Genomic DNA, 25,667 nt, shown 5'->3' with positions numbered 1-25,667 from the left:
TATTTAGTTTTAGGTTAATGAAAAGAATAGCAATTATAGAGTTATCATGGACATTACTATTAATATTAAAAATTATGATTTATGAATATTAAAGTGGGTCCCAATAAGTTTATCCTATCAAAATTTGATAAAAATGTGCTAATTTTTTTTGGAAAACCACAGGATAAGTCCTTAGAGGAGCCAACCAACCAACAAGACTTTCTTTTTTTTCTTTTTTTTTCTTTTCTTTTTTCTCTTCATTTTTATTACATTTCCTAATTTATAATTTCATTTTGTTTATTTATTTGGAAATATATAAAATGAGAAAATTCAATCTCTCTCTTTCTTCGTCTGAGTTTTTCATTTCTTAGATCAAATCCAAAAGTCTTCTCTCTTCCTTCTTTTGCCTGTCAAATCTCACTCCATACTAATTGATTTTCCCGGCCACTTACCGCCCTCGATTGATCCCAAATCACGGCGACCTTGTTAAGAACTCCGCCGGCCGAGCTCTCTGGATTCGAAGAAACTGGGGATGGCAAGTATCAACAACAGCGTCGATACGGTTAATGCTGCCGCTACTGCCATCGTTTCTGCTGAGGCTCGAGTTCAGCCTACCACACCTCCGGTACGTTTATTTTTTTTTCTTTATTTGTTTTCTGGTTTGATTTTTATTTGGAACTGAGAAAAAAGTGCGGTAATTTGATTGAGAAATGGAGTTTTTGATCTCGGTGTTGGTTTGCTGTTTTCAGTTTAGATGAGGAAAATCTCATCAAGGTTGATGATCTAAACGATTTTTTTTTTTAATTTTTAATTTGAGAAAACCGTGTTGGTTACGCGTTTTTGTTTCTTGATTCTAAGGCTTTGATTTGGTACTTTCTGCTTCGGTTGGTGGTGTTTTTTTTTTTTTTTTTTTTTTGGTGTTGCGCTTTTGTGAAGACGTTGAATCTTAATTTCACAAAAAGTTGTTGCTTAATTAGTCTAGCTGGTAAACGGTTGAAGATAAAGCAACTTGAAAAGTTTCGATTAATCTGCTTTTAGAACAGAAAGGAAGGGGAACATAAGGTTGTTCGGTAATTAATTACAAGTGCGATTTGCTCGATTCTGTGCAATAACTTCCTTCGGAACTTGGATTCATTCGGTGTAAGATTTCTCATACAGTGGGACTTGAATCAATTTAGTTAGCGATCTTATGGACTTGTCATCAGATTTGTTGAATTAGTTGTTTTTGATAATGGATCTTGTAGCGCTGTACAGTGTGTCAATTTATTCGGCTCTTTTGGGCTTTAGTTTTCTTCTCTTAAGGTTGAGTTTGGTCTGGGTTGAGGATTCCTTTGATGGGGACAGACAAAAATTTGCGTCTCTTTAGAGGAAGATTCTATGCTCCTGAAGGTGTTCCGCTTGAGCTATCATACGCTCTTATCACAGAGCAATTGACTGCCAAAATCTTTAGTCTTAATCTTACGACCTCTTTAAATAGATCGATCATCGACCTCAACGGGTGGCTCAAAACTGAGATGCCGTACGGTAGTTAGCTTTCACTTGTAAAACTTTCAACTCTGTTTACCGCTTTATGCAAAAATTTCTGAAACCGTTTGGTTTTTTTTAGCATATGAACACAACATGAATTGTTTACTAACCAATTTAGCCAAGAAACATTAAAAGTTTGGATTTTGAATTGATGAAGAAGGGTTTTCTGTTCCCACTCTCTTCCGTTCTGTCTATTCTCTATTGCCTGACATGAGAGGTGAGGAAGTAACGTAATGTTTTGTTGTTAACACGACATAGTCGATGATTATGAGCTTCTTACCGGAGGTTTTACCTGCTGAAGTTCTTAGACTTCTGAATAGTTGTTATTAGTACTGCTCTGATGGCTTGAATAATGATTCTGTTTTAGCTAGATTGAAGTCTCTGTTCTGTTTCCTGTTGATCTTTTCATTTACATTTTCTTGTTGTCTTAACTACAGAAACGAAGATGGGGTAGCTGCTGGAGTCTGTACTGGTGCTTTGGCATTGGTTCACAGAAAAGCAATAAACGTATAGGTCATGCTGTACTAGTTCCTGAACCTGCAGTACCAGGAGCCGTTGCCCCTGCTGTTGAGCATCGAACACCTTCAACCACCATGGTATTACCTTTCATTGCCCCTCCATCTTCTCCTGCATCTTTCCTCCAGTCCGAACCTACATCAAATACTCAATCTCCTGCTGGATTACTATCCTTAACTGCTCTTTCAGTCAATAACTACTCCCCAAATGGACCTGCTTCCATTTTTGCAATAGGCCCTTATACATATGACACTCAGTTGGTCTCACCTCCAGTTTTTTCTGCCTTCACCACTGAACCATCAACCGCTCCTATTACTCCTCCTCCTGAGTCTGTTCAACTGACTACACCCTCATCTCCTGAAGTTCCATTTGCTAAATTGCTGACATCTTCTCTAAGCCATACTAATAAAAGTTTTGGGACTAACCAAAAGTTCACGCTATCACACTGTGATTTCCAGCCTTATCAACCCTACCCAGGAAGCCCTGGTGCTCATCTTATATCACCTGGATCAGTAATTTCAAACTCTGGTACATCTTCTCCTTTTCCTGATAAACACCCCATTCTTGAGTTCCGCATGGCAGATGCACCGAAGCTCTTGGGTCTTGAACATTTTACAACTCGCAAATGGATCTCAAGAATGGGTTCTGGATCTTTGACTCCAGATGGTACCGGTTTATGTTCTAGGTTAGGTTCAGGAACTTTGACTCCTGATGGTATGGGAATGGGTTCTAGATTGGGATCTGGATCTGTTACCCCAAATGGTATGAGGCAAGATTCAAGATTGGGTTCTGGAACCTTGACGCCTGATGGTCTGGGCCATGGCTTGCAAGATAGTCCATTGTTGGACAACCAAATATCTGAGGTGGCTTCTCTTGCCAACTCAGAAACTGGATGCCAAAATGATGTGACAAATCATAGGGTGTCATTTGAGTTAACTGGTGAAGATGTTGCACGCTGTCTTGCAAATAAGTCATTGACATCCATTAGAACTGAATCTGAGTCTCCGAAGCAAACAAGCACAAGCAATCAAAACGAAAACAAAGAATCATCCAGAGAAGCTGAAACTTGCGAGTTCTTTGACATCAAGACTTCCGCAGCACCAGAAAAAACTCCAGGAGAGGATGATCAATGCTACCAAAATCAGCGAGCTGTAACTCTTGGTTCATTCAAAGAGTTCAACTTTGACCAAACTAAAGGAGAAATACACAACACAGCCTCCATCGGTGCAGAATGGTGGGCCAATGAGAAAGTGGGTGTGAAGGAAGCTAGTCCAGGTAACAACTGGACCTTCTTCCCATTGTTGCAACCTGGCGTCAGCTGACTTTGACAAAGGATACCAACACTAAAAAGAACAAAACAAAGATGAAGAAGAAACAACAGCCAGCCCTTTTGAATGTACATTTGAATGTAATCCTCCTTTGGAGGTGATGCAATGATTTGGAGGAAAAAGAATGTTTTTTCAAAGTTTGTTTTGTGAAAAACAGTATTCCCAAATAGACATCAGAAAAGAAAGTAGTTATTAGGGATAACTTGTGTGGGTACCGAAGGAGCATTCTTTGTCATAGCTCAAAAGTAGATCATTCATAATCATAGGATCTTTTGGAAGTGCTTTATTCTTTCTTGTCTTTGTATAATAATAAGAAATTTCATTCTTCCCCAACAATCAAAACATCATTTCTTGAAAACTTAGTCTTGAATTTAGTTTTTTCATGTCAAAACTGTACTCACTGTTTATATCTTAATTTTTTTAGGTCATGTGTCTAAAGTTGAGAACGTATGTTGTTTTATTAATATGTATAGGACCTTATTCTGGACTGTAAAAACAGAAGACGGAAAGACTTCCTTCTTAAGTTGCAAGAACAGCTTGTAGGAAAGAAGAAGTTTCCCTTGGTGTTAGGTTAGAATGGAGAGAAGCCCAAAGTAGTTTAGTTTAGTTTCACATGTCCAATAATAATGAAAATGACACAGTAAATTTGGCCCATCTGCCTAAATATACAACTTCATTTTAATAACTTTCAAGTCTATACAGTATAAGGCTCTTCTTTTCAACTTTGTCTCCATCTAAACAAAAACGGCAAAAGACTTCCTTCTCAAGGAAGGGAATTAATTCTGGTTTGAAAAATGTTCAAATACTTTTTGCTTCAATTCTAGATATTTTCTAACTTTCAAAAGGTTCCTATTTTAAACTTTTGTTCGTTCTTGTCCTTGTTATTTCAATCCTTATATTTTTACGAATGAGTTGGTTCATATTTTAAACTTTTGTTCATTTTTGTCCCTGTTATTTCAATCCTTATATTTTTACGAACGAGCGTTTCAATCTTTTGATTAAGAAATTGATTGGAGTGTTAAGTTGAGTTTTGAAGTCTTTAAAAAATAATAGTGGCAGAGAGAGAGATCGGTAAAAGTGCACTGAAGTTTTGTTATTAAAGATTGAAGTATGAAGTTAGTGGGTCAAACATCTTTGCCCGTTTGGTCCACCGACTTCTTAAATTGGTGTAAATAACTCAACTTCAATAGTAAACACTATTAAGGTTGCACATTGAATAACTTTGGGTCTGTTTGGTAGAAAATCATATTTTTGTTTTATATTTTCAGATTCATTAAATTTAGGCGTTTGATGAACAATCCAAATTATGTTTTTGAAAACTGTTTTTTGGATTATGTAATCCAAACATTGCAAATTATGAAAAAAAACTTTTTTTGATGTTTTGGTTGTATCCAAAATTTGAATTTTACACTTTGAAAAACAAAATTATATTAAAAACATATAAAAGAAATTTAGAAATACATGTTTCATGTTATAAACTCAATTCATTTTTAAAAAATACTTAATGTATTTAAATTATACAATAGTATAAAATAATAATTAAATAAATTTTTAGTTTAAATTACAAATTTAGTTCCCAAAGATTAAAAAACAAGAAAGTAGAATTTAGTATTTTTGATTTGATATAATGGTAGAAAATAGTTTATTCATATAGACTATTTAGGAACAAAGCTGTCAAATAATAAGAATATGAGGTTTTATCAAACTATAGACTAAACTTCAATTTTCTCTTAACAATAAGAACTAAAATTACAATTTAATTAATTTTTTAAACATAGATTACATTCATGAATAAAATAATATTAACTTAATGTCCACTAAATCTTATTGGAAAAGTAAAACTAATTTTATGGTTTATAAATATCTAATACAAAACCCATCTAAACATTTCTTTAACTAAAATCAACTTTTTTTAACATTTCATTAGATTCATTATCTTCAAACTTTTGTTTTTCGTATTCTTTACCAAACACATCCGTCATTTTTCTTTCTCTTTTTCTTGTACTTTTCACCTTTAACAAGAAACACAATCATATCATTGATCTCTATTTTCTACCTTTTATCTAAAACTTCAAAATTTCTTATCTTAATCTATGTTTTATATTTATTGAAAAACTCCAACTTACAATTCTGTACTCAAACACAAACTTAACAACTCCAACATAAACTTATTAATTCCACTCGGGTGGCCAAACCCTTCTCCCCTCGCCTAGTTAACATCGTGTATTGTTCAAACTTCGATAGTGAAAAGTAAAAGTAGAGTGAATAATGGTACTAAAAGCAGAGAAAAATGGTAGGGAGATTCAAACACGAGGTTAGAAAAACAAAGAAGTGTAAGTGTGAAAAGGAGAAAAATTGAGGTGAGAAAAGGGGACACATTTTCTATCAACACGAACTAACGAACAGCAACAGAGGAGCTACCATGAGAAAGTCACATTTAAAATCAATCTTTGAGAAAACACAGTTTAATTACTTAAGAGATAGAGAAATAAAAAAGGTCAATTTAAGAGGGAATTGGAAATCTGTTATGAGTTCCCCACTTGCCCCAACCAACAAACACATTAGGCTGTTCACAGCCAGAAGTGGGCCTTTTCTCTCTGTCATCTTCATGCTTATTAACTCTCTATCTTACCTTATACAAAATAACCATACCCTCCATTCCAATCTTCCTTAGCTTTCATAGCTTCAAACTTCAACGCAACCACCATTCTTCTATTCTCCAGTGTTATTAGAAAGGATTCTTTCTCTTTATACATCCATATTTGGATGCTACTATTGACAATGATGTCGTAATAGACTTTGAGATTTTTGTGTATTTGATACATCATTGTTGTAAGCAACATTCTTTTGAAATAAATTATTATTATTGTTTAACCAATTACAATGATGAACTAGATTTGGATAATTATATTATTAAAATAAATCTATCTATCATCGTTTATCTTTGATATTTATAAATATTTTTAGTAATTTTGTGATTTGAAATAATTTTAAAAAAATCTTAAATGGGTATGGAGCAAAATTGAAAAGGAGAAGAGAGAGTTATAAAGTTGGAGGGTGTCACCATTTTATTGGTATAATTTTCTAAAAGCTTCATTTATGGGGCGAAAATTGGACGCCACTGCGATTGTAATGTTAAACCAATTGTTTTTGAATGGTCAGTATGTTTTCTCATAAAGTTGTGAAAGTTTTTAATAATTTTGTAACCATTCTTTAATTGTGGGGATTTGTCTTTTTAAATAAAACAAATTGAGGATTTGATTGTACATTACAATTATTATTTTTTCGGACAAAAATAATTTTTTGTTACAATAATTATTAGTTTAAATCGTTTAAATGGATACAAAATTCAAAATTTAAATGTATAAATTGGAATTTTCTAAAAAGTTTAATAGTAAAACTTTAGATATATAAAAAAGTAATTTATGAAATTAAAAAAAAGTAAGAGTGTCATTATAACAACAATCGTAATTTTGAAATTCTTATAAATGAGCATTAAAAAGAAAAATACACATTTCAGGTATAACTAGTTGTTATATCTTATGGTTGTCTCTCTCGTTTGGATGCATTCTCGATTAATCTCTCATAAACTCAAATGCTACCATTATGTTAAGCATTATAGTGATGTAAGTATTAGTACACGTTTAACTACTAAGTCTAGAAATGTGTCAAAATCAGAAGGGAAGACTAAGTGGCGTGCTTGTTTTCGAATTAAAAGTTAATTGAAGTTGCTTGTGTTGAATTTCAATGATATTATTATTGTTGTATTTGACTAGAACTTTAGTATAGCAATTAGCAAGCCCAACTACCCACAAAAATCTAGAAAGATTAAACATGCAATCAAGCAATTAGTTCAATATCATATATATTGCGTAATCTTTTAAGGCAAAGGATATGAACAAAAGTAAAGATAATATTATTGCTTGAGTGCCATTTTAAATGGACACTCGTCTAAATGCATAAAGTAGATGAAATTCAATTTACCATTAAGTAAATAGATATCAAACATGGGATAGAAATACACCCCAACCCTTTTATCCCTCCCAAGTTTAGTCTTCATTTCATTGTCCATCCCAACGTATAATCGAGTTGATAAAAATGTATTAAATATCACTTCTTTCTCTACGTAATTTTGGATTTTATCATGACACTAATTTAGTTTAAACTATGTACTATACTAGTTTGAGACACTTTGAATTTAAAAAGAAATCAAAAGTAAAAGTAAGTCTAATTTACTAAGTCAATATAAACTTAATTTTTAGAAGTTAGAGATAATTTTGGGTACTCGAAAGTGATTATTATTTTCCAATATGTATATATATTCCAACATTTATCTCAATAGAAGAAATAATTGCACCACAACTCAATCAAGATGAAAGTGATTATTAGATGGTTGAAACATACCTATATACTATTAATATACAAATTTATATCAATATATTTTAGAGTTGTATAATTATTTAAATCTCAAATTAATGATATGGTATAAATTTATAGTAACGTAGAAGTTTAATTCAAGACTATATATTTTGTTTGATATTTTTCAAACTAGGTTTAAATGAACGTCGTTTAAAATATGAGAATGAATTTGTTGATATTTTCTCTAATATTTAATACTAACAAATTCAAATGTAATGGATAAGAGAAAGTGAGAACCTTGCAGAGTAAGCCAATTTTAACGTGTATTCTAATAAAGTTCAGCTTGATTTTGTTGCGATAATATTGTTTCGTAGTTTTTTTCTTTTTCAATTTGTATACTATAAAATAAGATTTGAGGTAGCAATGAGATTTTTTTTTCAATTCAATAGCGACATTATATTCGATTTTTTTTTGGCTCAAGGAGTTAGAAAGAGTAGGAGGTGATGAACTATATATATATATATTACAAATTATCATAATATCAAAGCTCCTTAGCTAGTATAATATAAATTTGTTTTCTAGTCTCTCTAGACCTATGTTTAAGTTTAACTCTTTTTAGTTTTTTATTTCTTTATATAAAGTTATCGTCAACAAAACTTTTGGATCTGTCACTACTTACGCTGTATGTTTTAGAAGTTTACAACTTTCGGTGTTGGTGTGAGATGTGGTTTAAAATTATTTGAAAACTTTAGAGATCATCCACTCTTCCTTGAAAGAAAAAAGATGTAATATTAATGCGTTCCCATACTCTTTCACGATTGTAAGTGTAGATAGATTGATAGATGGATTGATAGAAATAGTGTCTAAAGTAGTCTCTCTGGGAATCAAGAAGGTCTTTGAAGAATTGAAATATGAGTTCCCAATTTAAAGTACTTTATATCTAATCCCATTACACACTAATATATTTCACTACTCCAAACAACACTTTAATTTCTCCAAAAAGAAGCACCCATTGGGACCAAATATAGGTAGGAGATTGTCACAATTAGAGTAGTACCCTACCCCTTATTAATAACTTTATAGAGAATTAAATTAACGCATATATACGGAGGATTAACAAAACAAAAATTACTTACTTCATTCAAATGTTTAATTAAAACTAAGTTAAGGTTATTACGTAGTGAATTTTTTCATTAAAAAAAGTTAATATTTTGTTTACGATTTGTATATAGTTAAAAGAAATGCACGAACATAAGTGTATCATAGCTAATCCAACTAAAGATAAAAAGTAGTTTGTTGGTTTTGGAGACAACCAATAACCAAATCAAATCAATGTCTAGTAAAAAACAATAATAATAATGGATTCTTGTTCTTGGTTTTCTTTCTTTCTTTTTTTTTTGCATTTTATTTTTCTTTCAATTTTGTTTGGAAGTGGGTTTTTTTTTTCTTTCTATTTTTAAATAAAAATTGGGTCAATTTCTTTCTTTATATATTAAATTGGACATTTTTGTTTATTTTTCTTCACTTAAGCATGCATGTTTTGAGAAGAGTTATTCTTTATTCTTTTTCTAAACAACAAATGTACTTGCAACCATTAAGAATGTACTAAATATATGCATACATATATCTATTTTTAAGGATACATATAAGTTTCGGTTACGTTAAATTTTGATTGATTTTTATATAAAAAAATCGACCAAAGCTAATACTTTTATTTTTCAAAATACAAACTATGATTTCGATTTTATACTAAAAAAATCAATTCATACCTAATTGATTTTGTTGTACGGAATCTGAAGTATTATTCTACTAAGAATAATTATTTTTATAAGAAGGATTAAAGTTAATGTAAAACAAAATTAAAATTTCTGAAAGAACAAAGTAAGGGTTTGGTGTCCGTACCATTCCCATTAACATTTTTGTGGCCACCGAATACACTCCCAAGTCCCACAAAATTATTGTCTTAATCTCTTCTCTTTGGGAAACACTCTTTTTTTTTTTTCTTTAAAACAAACATTTATCAAACTTATGATATTAATTTATACATTTTCTAGTACAAAAATGCACCGAAGAGTATGTAAAAACATTTAAATTATTTACTATTTACATGGTAAATTAAATTATATAAAACTTTCTAGAATGTAATGGGTAATTTCATTTCAAATTGGATTTTATCAGGGTAAATGGTCAAAATTAGAACATTCTCCCAAAATATTAGCCGAAAGGTAAATGGTTTGTCAATTTTTTATTTTTTCTTTATAAAAAAAACTCCATTTAATTATGACTCTAGAAGAATTAATTATTTATTATTGATTATTCTTAGTAGTGTTTGTAGATTAAAATAATCGTCTTGTTCTCTCGTTTAGTAGTAACTTGATTAAAAGAGTAAGAACACTTTTCATCCGTCCAAAGTTACTAGCAAATAACATTCTCACATGATAATATATTTGAATATTTTTTTTAGAAAAAGAAAAGATTATAATAATTGTTAGGACGGCAAGGGAAATGTTATAAAACTTAGAAGCATGTAACCTAGAAATTAAAGAAGTTAATGGATAGTTTTATAGTAAAGAAAAGAAATATATATATATATTAGAGGGTATCTAATATCTATGTGGTGCATAATGACATGGGAAACAATAAGGAAACGATATTTAATTATACGAACGTGGGAATTGGGAATTGGGAATTGGGACGTCTCTTCGCAACTTCCACATTTCTCTTCCGTACAACCAGTTCAGTTCCTCCAATGGAACCATAAAGTGGAATTTCTTTTCTTTTCTTTTCATCTCTTTTTTAATTTAATATTATTATATTTCCAAATATTCATGGAATATCCGCATCTTTTTTTCTTCTAATTCGTTGCCTAAACATTCTGTGCCTCACTCTTTCCTTCTTTTTGGGTTTTCATAAACAACACCTCAAAACTAATTGAATAATACAAAATTTGACTCATAAAACTCAAACTAACAACATCTTGAGAACAAATTATGACAAATTCACATTCAAAAAATCAAAAGATCATACACTCTTTATAAGATAGATCTTTTTATTGCTAATTGGTTTAGTGATGGAAGAATAATGTTCCTACTAAGTCGGACGCGTGGTTATTAAAATAGAAAAAAGAAAAAAAGCACTATATGATTGTTTATTGGTTAATTATTTTTTAGTACTAGAATTGCATGAAAATATCACAAAATAAATTTGTTTATGTATTTTTTTTTTTAACAACTAGTTGTTATACTTATTAATTAGATGGGGGAGGCATGCACTTTACCACCTTAATAAATAAAAACAAATAACATTTGCAATGATACAAGTAGGGGTAGTGAGCATCTCGACCAACAAAAATAAAGTCGATTAAATCAACAACAATAATAATTGATTAAGGAGAACTAATTAAAGATGATAGTTGATCTCTATATAAAAAAAAATCAAAACTAATTGGATTATTTAGGTAATCTTAAAGTATTTTGCATTATTTTTTTTGGTATTAATTAATGAATTGTCACACTTATCACTTACTTTGTGAACTAATAAATTTTTTAAAAAAATAACTAATTGTCAATGAGTTATATGTTTTCAAATGTAGATATGATATGTGAATATTTTATTTTAAAACAAATTAGAAAAAGAAAAAGAAGAACGATTAAAAGTATTTATAAAATATGATAAATTTAAAAATGTAGTTAGGAAAGAGAGGAAAAGAAAATTGGTTATGCATAATTTGTTTGGATTGAGTGAAGTGGGAGTGGTAAATTAAAATAAGAGGGAAATAATAAAAGAAGTAGCACTAGTTGTGTTTTAGTTTACTAATTAATTAATGGGTTAATTAGCATTTGAAAAGTGTACTTAATGGCATATTGACCTGTGAATCACTAAAATTAAAAATATGAAAAGTAAAAAGTTAAAAAGATTTGGTTATCTATTTTATTTTTTATGAATAAAGTATATATTATTTTCCCAAGTGTGTTGGTGCATTCAGATATTATATCATGTCAATGAAGCAGCCTTATCGTTGCATACAATTCCAAAAGTGTTTACTGTTTTGTCAAAACAATATTTTTCATTAATTCCTTAATAATTCAAGTGTTTAGTAGATATCAAAAATAGTTGAATGGAAAAGAAAATAGGTTTTCTTTTCTTTTCTTTTCTTTTTAAGAGGTTAAAAGTTTAATTTCCTAAAACTAGAAAAATGAAACAACAAAATAAGAGACATGAATAGTATTCATATTAAGGTTTTAAAAGTATTATATACATTTTAATTATAAAAATATTGCCATACTTATTATTTTGCATATTTTTATTTTTTAAGGAAAATTTAAAAGTATTTAAACAATTCGTGAAAGAGAAAATTAATTTTATTCGACATCGATGAATAATTACAAAAAATTCTCAAAATATTTGGGTTAAAAGGATAACTCTTTTACTTTAAAAACTTTAATAATTACAAAAAATTCTCAATATATATATATATATATATTATTTTTTTGAATAATCGTTCAAAAAATAATAAAAAAACATAAAACTTATTACACGAAAAAAATCACTAAAAAATAATTTATTATACTTAAACTTTTTTTTACAGTAATTTATCAATTTTTCTATTTTTGACAACTTTTAAACTCATTTCAACACAAATTTTCTTTTAAAATTTGTTGTTTGGTACAAAATTTTGAAAGTATAGTTTTTTATTAGTTAAATGAAAAAAAATTAATATTATATATACACTTTAAACCCTAACTTAATTTTTTAAAACGTTCAAAGAATAAAAAAAATAAAAGTTAAAATAGTATTTATAAGCTTAATTTGAAAAAAATATATCAAATTGAGTCTTATTTTACCTAATGTAGTAAAAGATAGAAAATTATATACATTTTAAGGGGACGTTTGACCCCAAAGAAGTGGAGTGGACGTTTTTCATGTTTACTCAAGTGGTAATCATAATTCTAGGATTAAAATTATGACTATTCTATTTTTTTTCTTATTTCTCATATGTCACTATTTCTCACTCTCCAAACACAGACCATAATAACCACGTATTATAATAACTCACTCTATGCTCCAAACGTTTTTTTAAAAAGTCAATTTAGAGGAAACAAATATTCAAAAACGATAGATACATTATGGTTCATTAATGAAAGGTAGTTTGACGTTTTCCGATGTTTAGATGAATTAATATAATGAAGAAATTGGTGTGCAACTTTTAGATATTATGTATTATCTTTAAGGAAAAAAGGGGTTTTTTTTTCTATGGTGTCGTAGGTGTTATTAAGTGCAACAACATTTTGTTATTAGTCCAATTTCTATTTATAACTTGTCATTGGGAATGGAATAAGTTATCATGAGTTAGGTTGAATAAAGTGTTTAAGCTTTTATATCTCTAATTTACAACTCAATATGGGTGGATTTCATCTCATTAAGACACCTATTTACGACTTACTTTATTCAATCTAGTTTACTCTTCACATCCATTATTCCCATTATTAGATTCATTTTAATACCCTATGACAATATGTTACAACAACTACATTCATACCCAAATTGAATATATAATATAACGGCAAAATTCAGCAACTCCTGTACATCCACGAGAATGAAAAGTAGAATTAAACTAGTAGCTTCAAGGAGAATTTGCAAAACAAAGGCCCTAAAAGAAGGTTAAGTTGTGAATCACACTCTCTTTAAGAAGCTTCGATACTTTGTCTCGTGTGTAAGCAGTTTGAAAATTGATACGATATCCCCAGGATAAAACAATCCATATATTATTTGTCTCGATCAAATATGCGTTGGAACCCGATCGAATGTTAATACACCTTTTTATTGTGCTCGAAAAACAGAATAAAAGTTTATTTGAAACAAAGATGGTGGACGGAAAGAATAAATTGGAATGTATAAGTATTTTTTTGCATACTCAAAATGAATGAATAGTGGAGGAGCCCTTTCATATGGGTTGGTTCAAATAAAAGAATAGAAATGGTTCAACAGTTAGAAATGTAATGGTTCAATAGTGAAAAATGTCTTAACAATAATAAAATTAGATAAGAAAAATTTGTTAAACAAAAAACCATTTCATCATTTAATAAATAAATATTTAATTAAAAAACATAATATTATTATTTTATTCCTTACCTCACCTCACCCTACTCGAACGGACGACAACACGTGTGTCGTGTGAGATAATATTATCAAGTCTAGATTTGTCTATCTACTCGTGTCCTCTAACACATAGATACCCCTATCAATTATACTACTTTTAATACTCAATTGATAAGTAAATGAATTACTAGACTGATTAAAATGACAATTTAATGTATTACAGGAAGTGAATAGATAACTAAAACCTCATTTGTTAACGATTTTATTTTTCGTTTTTTACTTTTAAAATTTATGAAATTACACTCCCTGTATATTTTGTTATATGGTTTGTTTTGAACAATAAATAAATAAATTTTTAGTTAAATTTCAAAAAGAAAGTCAACTTTTTGTTTGTTCGAAACTAAAGAAAATAGATTCTAAAAAACTTTTCTAGTTTTTAAATTTTTTTATTTAAAATCCAATTTTTTTCTTAAAACAAAGAGAGAAAAAACATCACACAAAAAAATTGTTTAAAGAAATATTTGAAATCAACACCAAATTTAAAAAAGAAAAACATGTAATCGCTAAAATAAAATCTTCACCATACTTAACCGCAAAACTAAACTATTATTTCGATATCAACTTTCACATTAAAGTATGATAGACTTGCCAACATGAGCTTAGCTCAACAGACACCTGTATGTTCATGTAGACAAGAGGTCTCAGATTCAAATCTCCACCCCAACATTTATTACAGTAAACTTCCATTCACACGAACACAAAACGTTTAGTATTAGTACAAATTTTAATTAATTAAGATTATCACGTAGTCATAAAGTAAAAAAAATATCTCAAATGAGGCACTTTGCAATAATACGTTTTAAAAAATCGAGAGAGCTGTCAAACTTTTTGAATTTTTTAAAAGCTAGGGTAATTAATAACAAAATTATAAAATATCTACAAAAATATATAACAATTTGTATGATAAATACTGAGAGAGGCAAACATTTATAAACTTCTATTGATATATACACTAAAATGTTGGTTTTCAATTTATAATTTGAAAATGTAGAATAGCATTTCACACATTTCTTGGTAAGACAAATTGTATTATTGATGAAATAGTGGGTGGGTCCTGCCCTAGTTTCCTTTTGCTTTGACATATTTGTTTAAATTTAGAACCAATTAATATTTATTGACTAAATCATATGATATATTTTTTTTTTTTTGTATCTTAGTGTTTGGTTTTCAACGTTTAATTAAATGTTGCACATTATATTATGTGTCTACTTTTTATTTGTCTCATTTTTTTGGTAAGAAACTATTAATGATACGTGTCACAATTTTAGTACGTAACACCTTCCTTTCTATATTCATGTTTTCATTAACATTATTTTATTCACAAACTTAATCTATTTTATAATTTGCTTCTTTTAAAAAACCTCAAAAAAGGACTCTTAACTAAAAAAGAAAAGAGAAAAATGAAACATGCATCATTATCATGTATATAATATTGAATTCTTAAAATGAAAGAAAAAAAAAGTATAAAAAAGGATCAAAGATATAATTCATTCTAATGGACCCAACCTTGAAATAAAATAGAGTTAAATATTATTTTATTTTTATACTTTCGTTTATTCATTTTAATCCTTATAATTTCAATTTGTGTTTTTTTTTTCTTTCTATACTTTAAAAAGTATACAAGGGTAGAATAAATTAAAGTAACACTAGAGATTTTGTAAAATAATATTAAACCAAATATTACGTGTGTATATATTGTAACGTCACAAACCCAATATTTAAATCATAATTTGGAATTTGGATCTATGACATTGCGCTGTTTCCCTTGCAACTTGGTAAAATCACTTTTACTATCTTTAAAGGTTTATTAGAGTGAAAATACCAATCTGAGTCCTTTCAGGATGTTTTGTCCTCACTCACGTGCATCTTAGGAATATTCTCAAGAGGTTATCTAAACATAGGATTGTTCCAAGCTAAGCACACTTAACTTTGAAGTTTCTATCATCAAGTCATCATAAAGGAAAGTGCACATTGTTGGTATATGATATTAACTTTTAGTTCTTTTTAAATTTTTTTTAATATTACTTTCTTGAGGAATATTAACTTTTAGTTCTTTTTAAATTTTTTTTAATATTACTTTCATGTCCTCAAGATTTATTTCATTGTTAGATATAGTTTGAATGATAAACATACATTTTGAATAATTATAAATATAATTTACACATCAACATTATTCATAATTTTCTTCCTAAACTAAGATATTCAACTAATTTTAGAGATAAAGCGGTTAGAAGATAGAAAGAGCATTTATATTTGCATTTATAACTTAATTAAAACTTCTAGAAATAAAGTGCAAAATAAACCCATAATAATAATAATAATAATAAACAATTTCAAAATAGAAAAGTGGGATGTAATGAAAACATTGAAAATAAACTAAAAATAATTGAAATAAACAAATTAGAAATAAAATTACAAAATATAGATGTATATATATATATATATATATATATATATATATATATATCTACTTGCAACAATTTTTTTAAAATATACTCATATTTTTTTAGTACATACTTTTGACTTTGACACTTATATACTTACATTATTATTGGTTTTCTTCTTGAAGTCATTATTAATTATTTGGGTTTAAATGAGTTTATATATATGATGACTTTTGACTACGGTGTTTTAACTTAATTTCATATCTTTATTAATATATAGTATGTGTTTTGTTTTCAACCCTCTTTCATATAGTTCAATCATAGGTATACATTAAATAATAAATATTAATTAGCTAGGTTAAAATGTCAGCGATAATTTATATGAACTTTTAATTTTCCACGTGGAAAGGTCGGTTGTATATTAGGTTAAAAATGTCAACGATAATTTGTATAAATTTTTCATCTTCCACGTAAAATGTTCAGTTCGTATATTAGGTTAAAAATGTCAACATAATTTATATAAACTTTTCATCTTACACGTAAAAAGTTCGGTTATAATTTGACTAAAATACTATTTTAGATTTGTATACTTTTGATTTTGATCAATTCTACCTATGGTGTGTTTTTAAATGATGATTTTAGGAGCATTATTGTATCTATAAATGTGAAAACATATCTCATAGAAAAGCAATTATAGTTTTTTTTAAAAAAAAGAAAACTTGATAATAAAAATTAATTTTGAATGGCTGAGTTTACGATTTATTAAGTGTATGAGATCTAAAATTGAAAATATAGAGAATAAAATAAAACCTAATCTAAAATATATTAACCAATATAATATTTTTATTTTTATTTGTACTTACTAAAATTTTTATTTTGAGTTGAATGGTGTATTTGTATAAACTTTGGACTTAATTACTAGTAATCAAACAATTCTAAATTTAAATTATGTTATGATATTTTTATAAAGGTAAAGGTTAGTCTTTAATCTAATTTTTGTACATGTATAAAATTATTTGATTTGTCTCTTAAAGAAATTATTATTAGATAGATAGACATCATATATTAAACTTCACTTATTAATCACTTCTGGAGTTATGTCTCTTTTTAATTATTGAACCAATCCACGATGATTAATTTTCTAAAAGTGAATTAGAGATAAAATGTGGTTTTTTTAAAACTTCATTTTAATTTAAATGCCAAGAAAAATAAAAAAAAACTATTTTTAAAAAATTCACTTTAATATGGATGTACGAAGCATATAAACAAATATGGTAGGACACGACATTATGTCAATTTATAAAAAATAAAGATATTGATACGTTGAAGGCACGTTTTTCTTTTAAATAAAAGTCTATAGTATAGGTAAATTGAACATGTAATTTACTAAATGTACTAAAAATCATCAAATGTCAAGTTAATTATAATAGTACAGAACACAAATCAAGCAACAAAAAAAGGGATAGTTGCAAATTTAGCAATTAAATTCAAATTAGTTAAGTATATAACACAATTTTAAAAAATTTGCAAATATAGCAAAATTTGTCAAATTCTATCAATGATATAAGTCTATCACTGATAGACCACGTTGCAAATATTGGTCTATCACTGATATACCATATGAAGTCTATCAGCGATACAAGTCTATCAGTGATAGTTTTGCTATATTTGCAATTTTTTTAAAAATGTTGCTATATCCTTAATTATTATTGCTAAAATAGTCATCCATCGCAAATTTCCCACAAGAAAAAAAAAAAACTTACATATGTAGGGACTCAAACGTGAAGATAGAATTTGATGATTCTAGGGTAAAGCCTTTTATTTATTAATTTTTTTTCCTTTTATACGTCGGTCAAGATATTTTTTCTTGTATCGTAAGTTTTGGACAATAAATTTTTTAAATAGGCTACTTTCTTCTGTGTTAAAAAAAAAACGTTGACGTAAAAACATAAATATATCAAAATTGCGCATTAGATACATATTTGAGAAATATCTGAAGACATTACTATCTGCCTCAAATAAATAAAGTAGACTGATATTAGAAGTTTTTTTCTTTCCTTTTTTATTGATTTAAAATGTGAATTTACATAGAAAGCTTTATAATCTACCAACTAAAAGTGTTTGTATACATACATATGTATAACATTGCTTTACCATATGTATAACGTTTTAATTAGTTTGAGTGTTTTGAAGATTGCTAATGAAAATAAAAACTAGCCTATGCTATTGAAATGTATTATAACTTCACTCAAAAGTCAAAACTTTATAAAAATTTATTTGTTGGAGAATCAAATCTTCCACTTGTTTGAATCTAAAAATAAGATATCTATTAATCAATTTATGATGTATTTAATAGGCTTAAGTTTCTCACCAAGTAAATAAAGGGAAAACAAAGTACATTCTTTATTATTACAATTTTTTTGATATACTTTTTGTTTTAGGACATAAGTACATTTTGACTTTTATAATTATACTTCCATTGTTATTGGGTTATTATTATTGTTGTTATTAAAAATGCATTGAGTTAAATATGTGAAGGAGAGATTAAAAAAAAAAAAAAGGATTATTGTATCTTATAATTTTCAAATTAAATTTGTTAAAACATTTGTTTGAATAAAATTCAAATTATAACTCTATAAAACTGAATACGATTAAAATAAATAAAATATAATTGAGAAATTAATTTACTTAAACATGGTTTGAAACCATTAGTTACATTCAAATTAAGAAAAATTTACATAAAATAAAAAAAAAATTGAGGTAAAATGAATAATTTTCAACAGTAGATGATATTAAATAAAAGTAAGATATAGAGTTCTATAAACAGTATCGAATCCTACGAACAATTCTCTCCACAAATAGTCTAAACTCTAATGTATATGCACACAACACCTAACCTACAATATATATATATATATATTGATAATCAGCAAATATGCATTTAATAAAATTTACGTGTAGAAGATAAATTCATGCAACTATAACATTTATTGAGTTTGTATTAAATTTATAAATGATTGCTTAAATTTTTATTAAATGCTACAAAAAGTTCAATGATGAGATTATGAGAAATTGCAACACTTCTCTTTATTATTTATTTATTTATTTTAATTTTTTTGAAAAAAATAAATGACTTTTCAAAAAAAAGAAGAAAAGAAAAAAATTAATAGAGATAAGAACAATTAATTATAACACCAACATCCGTCCCCACATTTGGTCCACGATCCACCTTCCTCCTCCGCGGATCCACCGTCCACTGCCGCCGCCGCCGCCACTTGTCTCTTCAACCTTGAGTTTCAGTTTGCAGGTGCACCTGTTGACTTGGTCCAGCCTAGAAGCTTCATAAGGGGCCCCCTCTTTTGTAGGGCCTTTGACTCATTAATGAGAAAGTCGCGATTTCTTCGACGACGGAGCAAAAAACATCGATGGCTGCTCCGGCGACGATTGGTGGAGCCCGCCCCTGACTGTGATAGATTGGATACAATGAAATTGATAGGACAAATGGTATATTTTGTTGAGGGATGGTTCTTAAAAGTTTTAGGGTTAAAAATCTGTTCAATTATTACTAACCCTTATCCCAATTTGTCCATTAGTTTGAAAAAAAAGCTTCACGATCTTCACAATTAATTGTATGTGATGAAATGAACGGCTAATATGCTGAACACATCGATGAATAGTATTTGTTTCAATTTTTATTTTTAGCTACGAAAATGTAAATAGGAGTTACATTTATTAATGGATTTAGGAATCTCATTCCCAGATAACTTGAACAGCTCGACGAAATAGCTATGAAATTGTTTACTGACGCAAAAATTCTGTCGTATGTAGGTAGGCATTATTTTATATAAAAGCCGAGAGCTCACCATGTGGACAGAAATGAAGTTTGTTCAACTTTTTGTTTCCTCTCAATTACTGTGAGAACCTCCATAATATCCATTTTTTTTTATTTGATTCCTATTCGTTTTCGAACAGAAAGAGCAAGATTTGATCTCTTCTTTTTTGGATCCAGATGCAAACAATTTTTTCTGTAAGTTCTTTTAAGCTTTCACTAAGGAGGTTACAAAAGTTGATTCGTCTTTATAGTTTTTGATGATCTGTTTTCAATGGTAGTGTATCAATTTGCAGTCCATTTTTACACACTTTCCTCTTTTGATGTTGGGGCCCTCTTAATCTTTTGTCTTTTAAACTTGAATTTGTTAAACTTCTCAATCTGGGATGTATTTGTATTGGTTGTATTGGAGGTTTTGAAGTTCCATTTTTAAGCCATGAGAGCTTAGAGCCGCCCTTTCCTGAAGTATTTGAAAAACCCGCATTTACTTTTTGTAATTTAATCTAATTTTGCTACCTTTAATTTGGTTCCCATCTCTTATTCTTATTGGTCAATGAATTTCGTATTTCCACTATTATTCTTTGAAGATTTGGGTTCTTAATTCCATGGCAATGGCTACTTAGAAACTAATGTCACTACCCAAATACGATCCAGTTGGTAATCTGTTTTAGAAGTGGGTGAAAAAGCAGAGTGTCTAGTACTGTTGGATACCATGCTCTTTTCTATACAATTGTATGAGTCCTACTTCTAAAAGTTCTAGCTATTAGATTAATATTCATTCCCAATATATTGCTTGAACTTTTTCTAAATTAATGTTACATGGCAAGTGGACTTCTTATCTTCAAAGTTAAAATATAGAAGAAATGGGTACAAGTTGGCTCAATCAACATTTATCTCTTAGAGTTTAGCTTTTAGAAAGTTAGATGGTTCATATATAAATTCTTCACTGATGGTTTATGTTCAGAAATTTTGTCATCGTTTCAAGCTAAATAGCAGGTTCCTTGTAGTACTGTTTTTTTTCCCTTGTCTCCCTTATCCTTGCATTCTATCATTTTGGTTATAGTTTATTTTTGTTCATATGACTCTGTTTAAGTTATTTAAACTAATTTTTCTTCTCAGCTTGGCTTGGATGAGTAGTTGATTCAAGATACTGAGGTACTGTGTTGCGGAAAAGACATTCGAAATAAATTCCAGTCAATCAGGTTCAAAGCTGACTCGAGTTGAATCTGATTGCAAACATGGCCATGGATCATACTGTAAAAGTCATTCTAGGCTCAATTGCCTTCGCAGTCTTCTGGTTATTAGCTGTTTTCCCTGCTATCCCATTTCTACCAATTGGGAGAACAGCAGGTTCTATCCTAGGGGCAATGCTCATGGTCGTATTTCGAGTCCTAACTCCAGAACAAGCATATGCGGCCATTGATCTCCCAATACTTGGTCTTCTGTTTGGAACAATGGTAGTTAGTGTTTATCTTGAAAGAGCTGATATGTTCAAGTATTTGGGTAAGGTGCTGTCGTGGAAGAGTAAAGGAGCAAAGGATTTAATTTGTCGAGTGTGTCTGATATCTGCAATTTCAAGTGCGTTTTTCACCAATGACACCTCATGTGTGGTTTTGACTGAATTTGTTTTAAAAATTGCCAGGCAACATAATCTTCCTCCCCGCCCCTTCCTTCTTGCCCTTGCATCGAGTGCAAATATTGGTTCTTCAGCAACACCGATTGGCAACCCCCAAAACTTGGTCATAGCTGTCCAGAGTAAAATTCATTTTGGGCAATTTGTGATTGGAATACTCCCAGCTATGCTTGTTGGTGTTGTTGTAAATGCTTTAATTATTCTTATCATGTACTGGAAATTGTTATCTGTCCAGAAGGATGAAGAAGATCCATCACCAGAAGTTATTGCCGATGAAGATGTTCTTTCTCACAGATTTTCACCAGCCAGATTATCACACTCACAAATTCCATCCCTTAATTCTGCAGAATGGGATTCTCGATTGGATTTGATGAACGCACAAAGTCCTCCATGCTCGAACACAAATGTGGAAACTATAAGAAATTCAGTAAGTTCAAAAGATAATGAAGAAATCCGCAGGTCTCATAGTACTATGACGGAGCCGGCAAGAATATCTGATGCTTCAAAAGAGTGGCTGCCCAATGCGTCTACTCAGAAAAGGGAAGAAGATTTCTCTTCTAAGAGCCTCAACTCAATGGAAAAACAGAAAGAACCTGTAATTTTGCAGTCCTCAGAAGGGAAGGAACATTGGAGCACCAAATGGAGAAGGATTGCATGGAAATCCTGTGTTTATCTTGTGACTGTAGGAATGCTTGTTGCTTTATTGATGGGCTTGGATATGTCATGGACTGCCGTGACTGCTGCACTCGCTCTTGTGGTTCTTGATTTCAAGGATGCTCAGCCATGCCTAGAAAAGGTTTGAACCATTATTTCTTTGCCCATCTTTAATCATTACAAATTCTAGTTTTTCGATGAAATTTAACAATTCTTTTTTTTTTTTTTTACTATTTCCACAGGTTTCATATTCACTTTTAGTTTTCTTTTGTGGGATGTTTATGACGGTTGATGGATTTAACAAAACTGGATTGCCAAGTGCTTTTTGGAATTTCATGGAGCCGCATGCACAGATTGATCGTGTTTCTGGCACTGTAGTTCTTGCTCTTGTCATACTGTACCTCTCAAACTTGGCTTCAAACGTGCCTACTGGTATTGACTACTTTTCCTCTTACTGTTGCTTGCTTTCCATATTTTACCTCTTCCATTTTCCTCTTCTGAATGTTTATAGCCTTCATAGAATGAAGATTCCAATATAGGATAGAAACCCTGAAGTTTGTTACTTGCATGTTTTTGGTGTTGGATGATTTGAAATGCACAAAATAATCTGTGAAGAAATATCTGATTATTTAGACGATCACTGCATCTGATATGTACGAGTAAGATTGAGGTTATGAACATATTGACAAAACACAAATTCGTTTTCGTAGTATAAAGCAATGAACGGACAGGAAAAAACCCAGGTTGTTAGCTCAGGATTTCATGATTATCTAGGGTAGATAGGTACTAACTCAACAAATTAATATCTTCATTTGATTAAATCTTGAATAAAAAGAGTTGACTACATAATTTTTCTTGATTTAATTCTCTGGTTCGGTTGACCTGTCAGTCGTTACGAAAGTGCAACTGTATCTTATACTTTTATGTTGTCATATTGTTAGTTCTTCTGCTTGGAGCACGAGTCGCTGCATCGGCTGCTGCAATTTCTCCAACCGAAGAAAAACGGGCATGGCTTCTTTTAGCTTGGATCAGTACTGTAGCTGGAAATCTCTCATTGTTAGGGTCAGCTGCCAACTTGATTGTGTGTGAACAGGCTCGTCGCACTCCACAGCTAAGCTACAATTTATCCTTCTGGAATCATCTTAAATTTGGACTTCCCTCAACTCTTATTGTCACAGCCATTGGTTTAGTTCTTATAAAATGATTTTCTTGTCTTTACTATCCTTATTTTATTGTTTTTTTTTTTTTGCTATAATAAAGTTTTATTTTATGAAGGTTAGAATTGTAGATTTCGTTTGAAGTTGATCTATATATATATATATATAAATGAAGAATGTTTCCTTGAAAAGTCTGTACAAATTTAAGTATGAAACAAATGTTCAATATATGGTTGAGTTGAAAATGGAAATGAACCAATAAATAGCCATTTTTTGTTCGATGCATGCCTTCATTTTCTCTTTATTTATATTTATATTTTTAGTTACTTTTGTTCTGTAAGATTATTTTGAATTTGAAAAAAAAGGAAAAAAAAAGACCAACTAAACCGAATCTACTTTTGTCATCTAATAATGAAAACAACACTGAATATAGACTAATGTACTAATGTTCAAATTAAAATGAAATATAATAAGCAACTAGAGATCAATAGGTACACTCTAATTCGACACACCCAAAATGTATTCATCACTCTCCAAATAAGAGAATGAAATACAAAATGACATAAAATCTTAATAATGTTGGAATAATAACAAAATTAAGTCAAAACATCACCAAACCAGACTAAAAACGATAAAGAGAATATAAATGCATTTCAATTTAAGCTAATATGCACTCGAGTACTCCGTAAATAATTTTGAAAAAGAGCACCAAACTTGAACCCTTACCTCAATTTTTTTGATTCCTTTGAAACTAAATTTGCAAGGGGATCAGTTTGACACCATTTACCTAAATAAGGCAAGGAACAAACTTTTGATAAAAATTTTCTGAAATAAGGCCCCACTTAGATATGCATAACATTCTCCTCTGAAAGAGTTGCGCCGAACCCACTTCAAATTAAAGTGTAAGAATAACTTCCTTGAAAAGTTCTTGAAAAAACCTAACCATTGAAGAAAAGGTGTTGGCAGTTTTATTTTTCATGCACAGAGGGCATATTGAAGGTAGTAATTATGAGTGTACTATAGGAAGCTTTATTTTCACAAGTCTTATCTCAAGTGCACTCGGACTAAACCCCTCTATTGCAATTAAGTCACTAATTGTCACTAATTTCTTCCATATTTATTTAGGAAATATTATTTTAATTGTATTTAGGTCATTAAGCTTTCAAACTCAACAATTTTACCCGTTGACGTACCTATTGTAGAACTAAAGAAGGTATATTTTTTCTCACTATATAAAATCTTAAACACAATTTGGTGATTTCTTTTTTTAGAGATCCACAATTTGTACCCTTGAAATTGGAAAATAGCATAGTATTTATTCGCTCAATATAATTGGAAAAACATGTTATTGTTTCCTTGTGATCAGATTGGTTCAATACGAAAGATTATTCTTTGATGATGAATAGAATTAATATCCTTTCTTTTATCTTTAAATTATTTTTTCGCCTTAAAACAACAAAAAATAATCATTTAAAATTTAAAAGAATAATGAAACTCTATCCCTATGTAAGAGTCATTCCTCAGCGTAGAAATATTATTTTCTTAAAACAATTATAAGAATGATCTAAAATATGAGAAGGAGAGGATGTGATCACATCTTAGTTATCATAAGAATTAATGCTTGAATCTATGAATATAAAGACTATGATGTGTGCCTTTACAAAATAGTCCCAAAATTGATTTTACAGATGAGAATATCAATTTTGATTCTTAACTAATTTAGTCGGCTAAAGGGATTTTGGAAGGTATTTCTATGGTCGAGCACGAGTGGTTGGGGTCAAATCTTAAATGTATTGCTTGAGATGAATTTTGATATATTAGAAACTAAAAATATGATGAACAAAAAAAGAAGGGCTCTTTAGCTGATATCAAAGTCTCTCTATTGAGGACAAAACCGCTCATGGTATTGCATCGTTGACACATCCTCTCAGGTCTCAAGATTGTTTTCTATTCTGAAAAACTGTTTTTCCTTCTTATATTCTTCCTCTCATCTGCCATGAAGAAGTGAGAGAGGAACTGGTTTTGGTTGTTCCTCCTCCTTTGTCTTGCCCCAAAAAAACTTGGTCCAATGAACAAATTAACCATTTAATAATTTTACCAAAACTCATCCATTTCAACTATAAATTTTAGGGGGGAAATTGT

At 29.5% G+C, this 25,667-nt stretch overlaps 2 protein-coding genes across 5 annotated transcripts; both read left to right on the top strand.

Annotated features, from left to right (window-relative positions):
• The first annotated feature begins 302 nt into the window (after positions 1-302).
• Positions 303-3,708, top strand: LOC101210841. The gene is made up of 2 exons (XM_004140784.3): positions 303-604; positions 1,944-3,708. Exons 1-2 carry the CDS (start codon positions 512-514, stop codon positions 3,342-3,344), a joined length of 1,494 nt encoding a protein of 497 aa, XP_004140832.3. The 5' UTR covers positions 303-511; the 3' UTR covers positions 3,345-3,708.
• Positions 3,709-19,502: 15,794 nt separating this feature from the next.
• On the top strand, positions 19,503-23,806 carry LOC101214719 (silicon efflux transporter LSI3). 4 transcript variants are annotated; one of them, XM_011652870.2, is made up of 5 exons: positions 19,503-19,756; positions 20,081-20,166; positions 21,201-22,510; positions 22,611-22,800; positions 23,310-23,589. In XM_011652870.2, the coding sequence occupies exons 3-5, from the start codon at positions 21,320-21,322 to the stop codon at positions 23,570-23,572; spliced, it is 1,644 nt and encodes a 547-aa protein (XP_011651172.1). In that variant the 5' UTR covers positions 19,503-19,756; positions 20,081-20,166; positions 21,201-21,319; the 3' UTR covers positions 23,573-23,589. The 4 variants fall into 4 exon arrangements, with proteins under 4 accessions (XP_011651172.1, XP_004140769.1, XP_031738919.1 ...); XM_004140721.3 differs by having other exon boundaries at positions 19,579-19,756; positions 20,081-20,279; positions 23,310-23,806; XM_031883059.1 differs by lacking the exons at positions 19,503-19,756; positions 20,081-20,166 and adding exons at positions 19,940-20,080; positions 20,225-20,279.
• Positions 23,807-25,667: the final 1,861 nt, after the last annotated feature.

This window comes from Cucumis sativus, chromosome 3 (genome assembly GCF_000004075.3).
Source record: "Cucumis sativus cultivar 9930 chromosome 3, Cucumber_9930_V3, whole genome shotgun sequence".
Lineage (NCBI taxonomy): Eukaryota > Viridiplantae > Streptophyta > Magnoliopsida > Cucurbitales > Cucurbitaceae > Cucumis > Cucumis sativus.
Note: the sequence above shows the minus strand (reverse complement) of the source record. Positions and strands in the feature narration are given on the sequence as shown.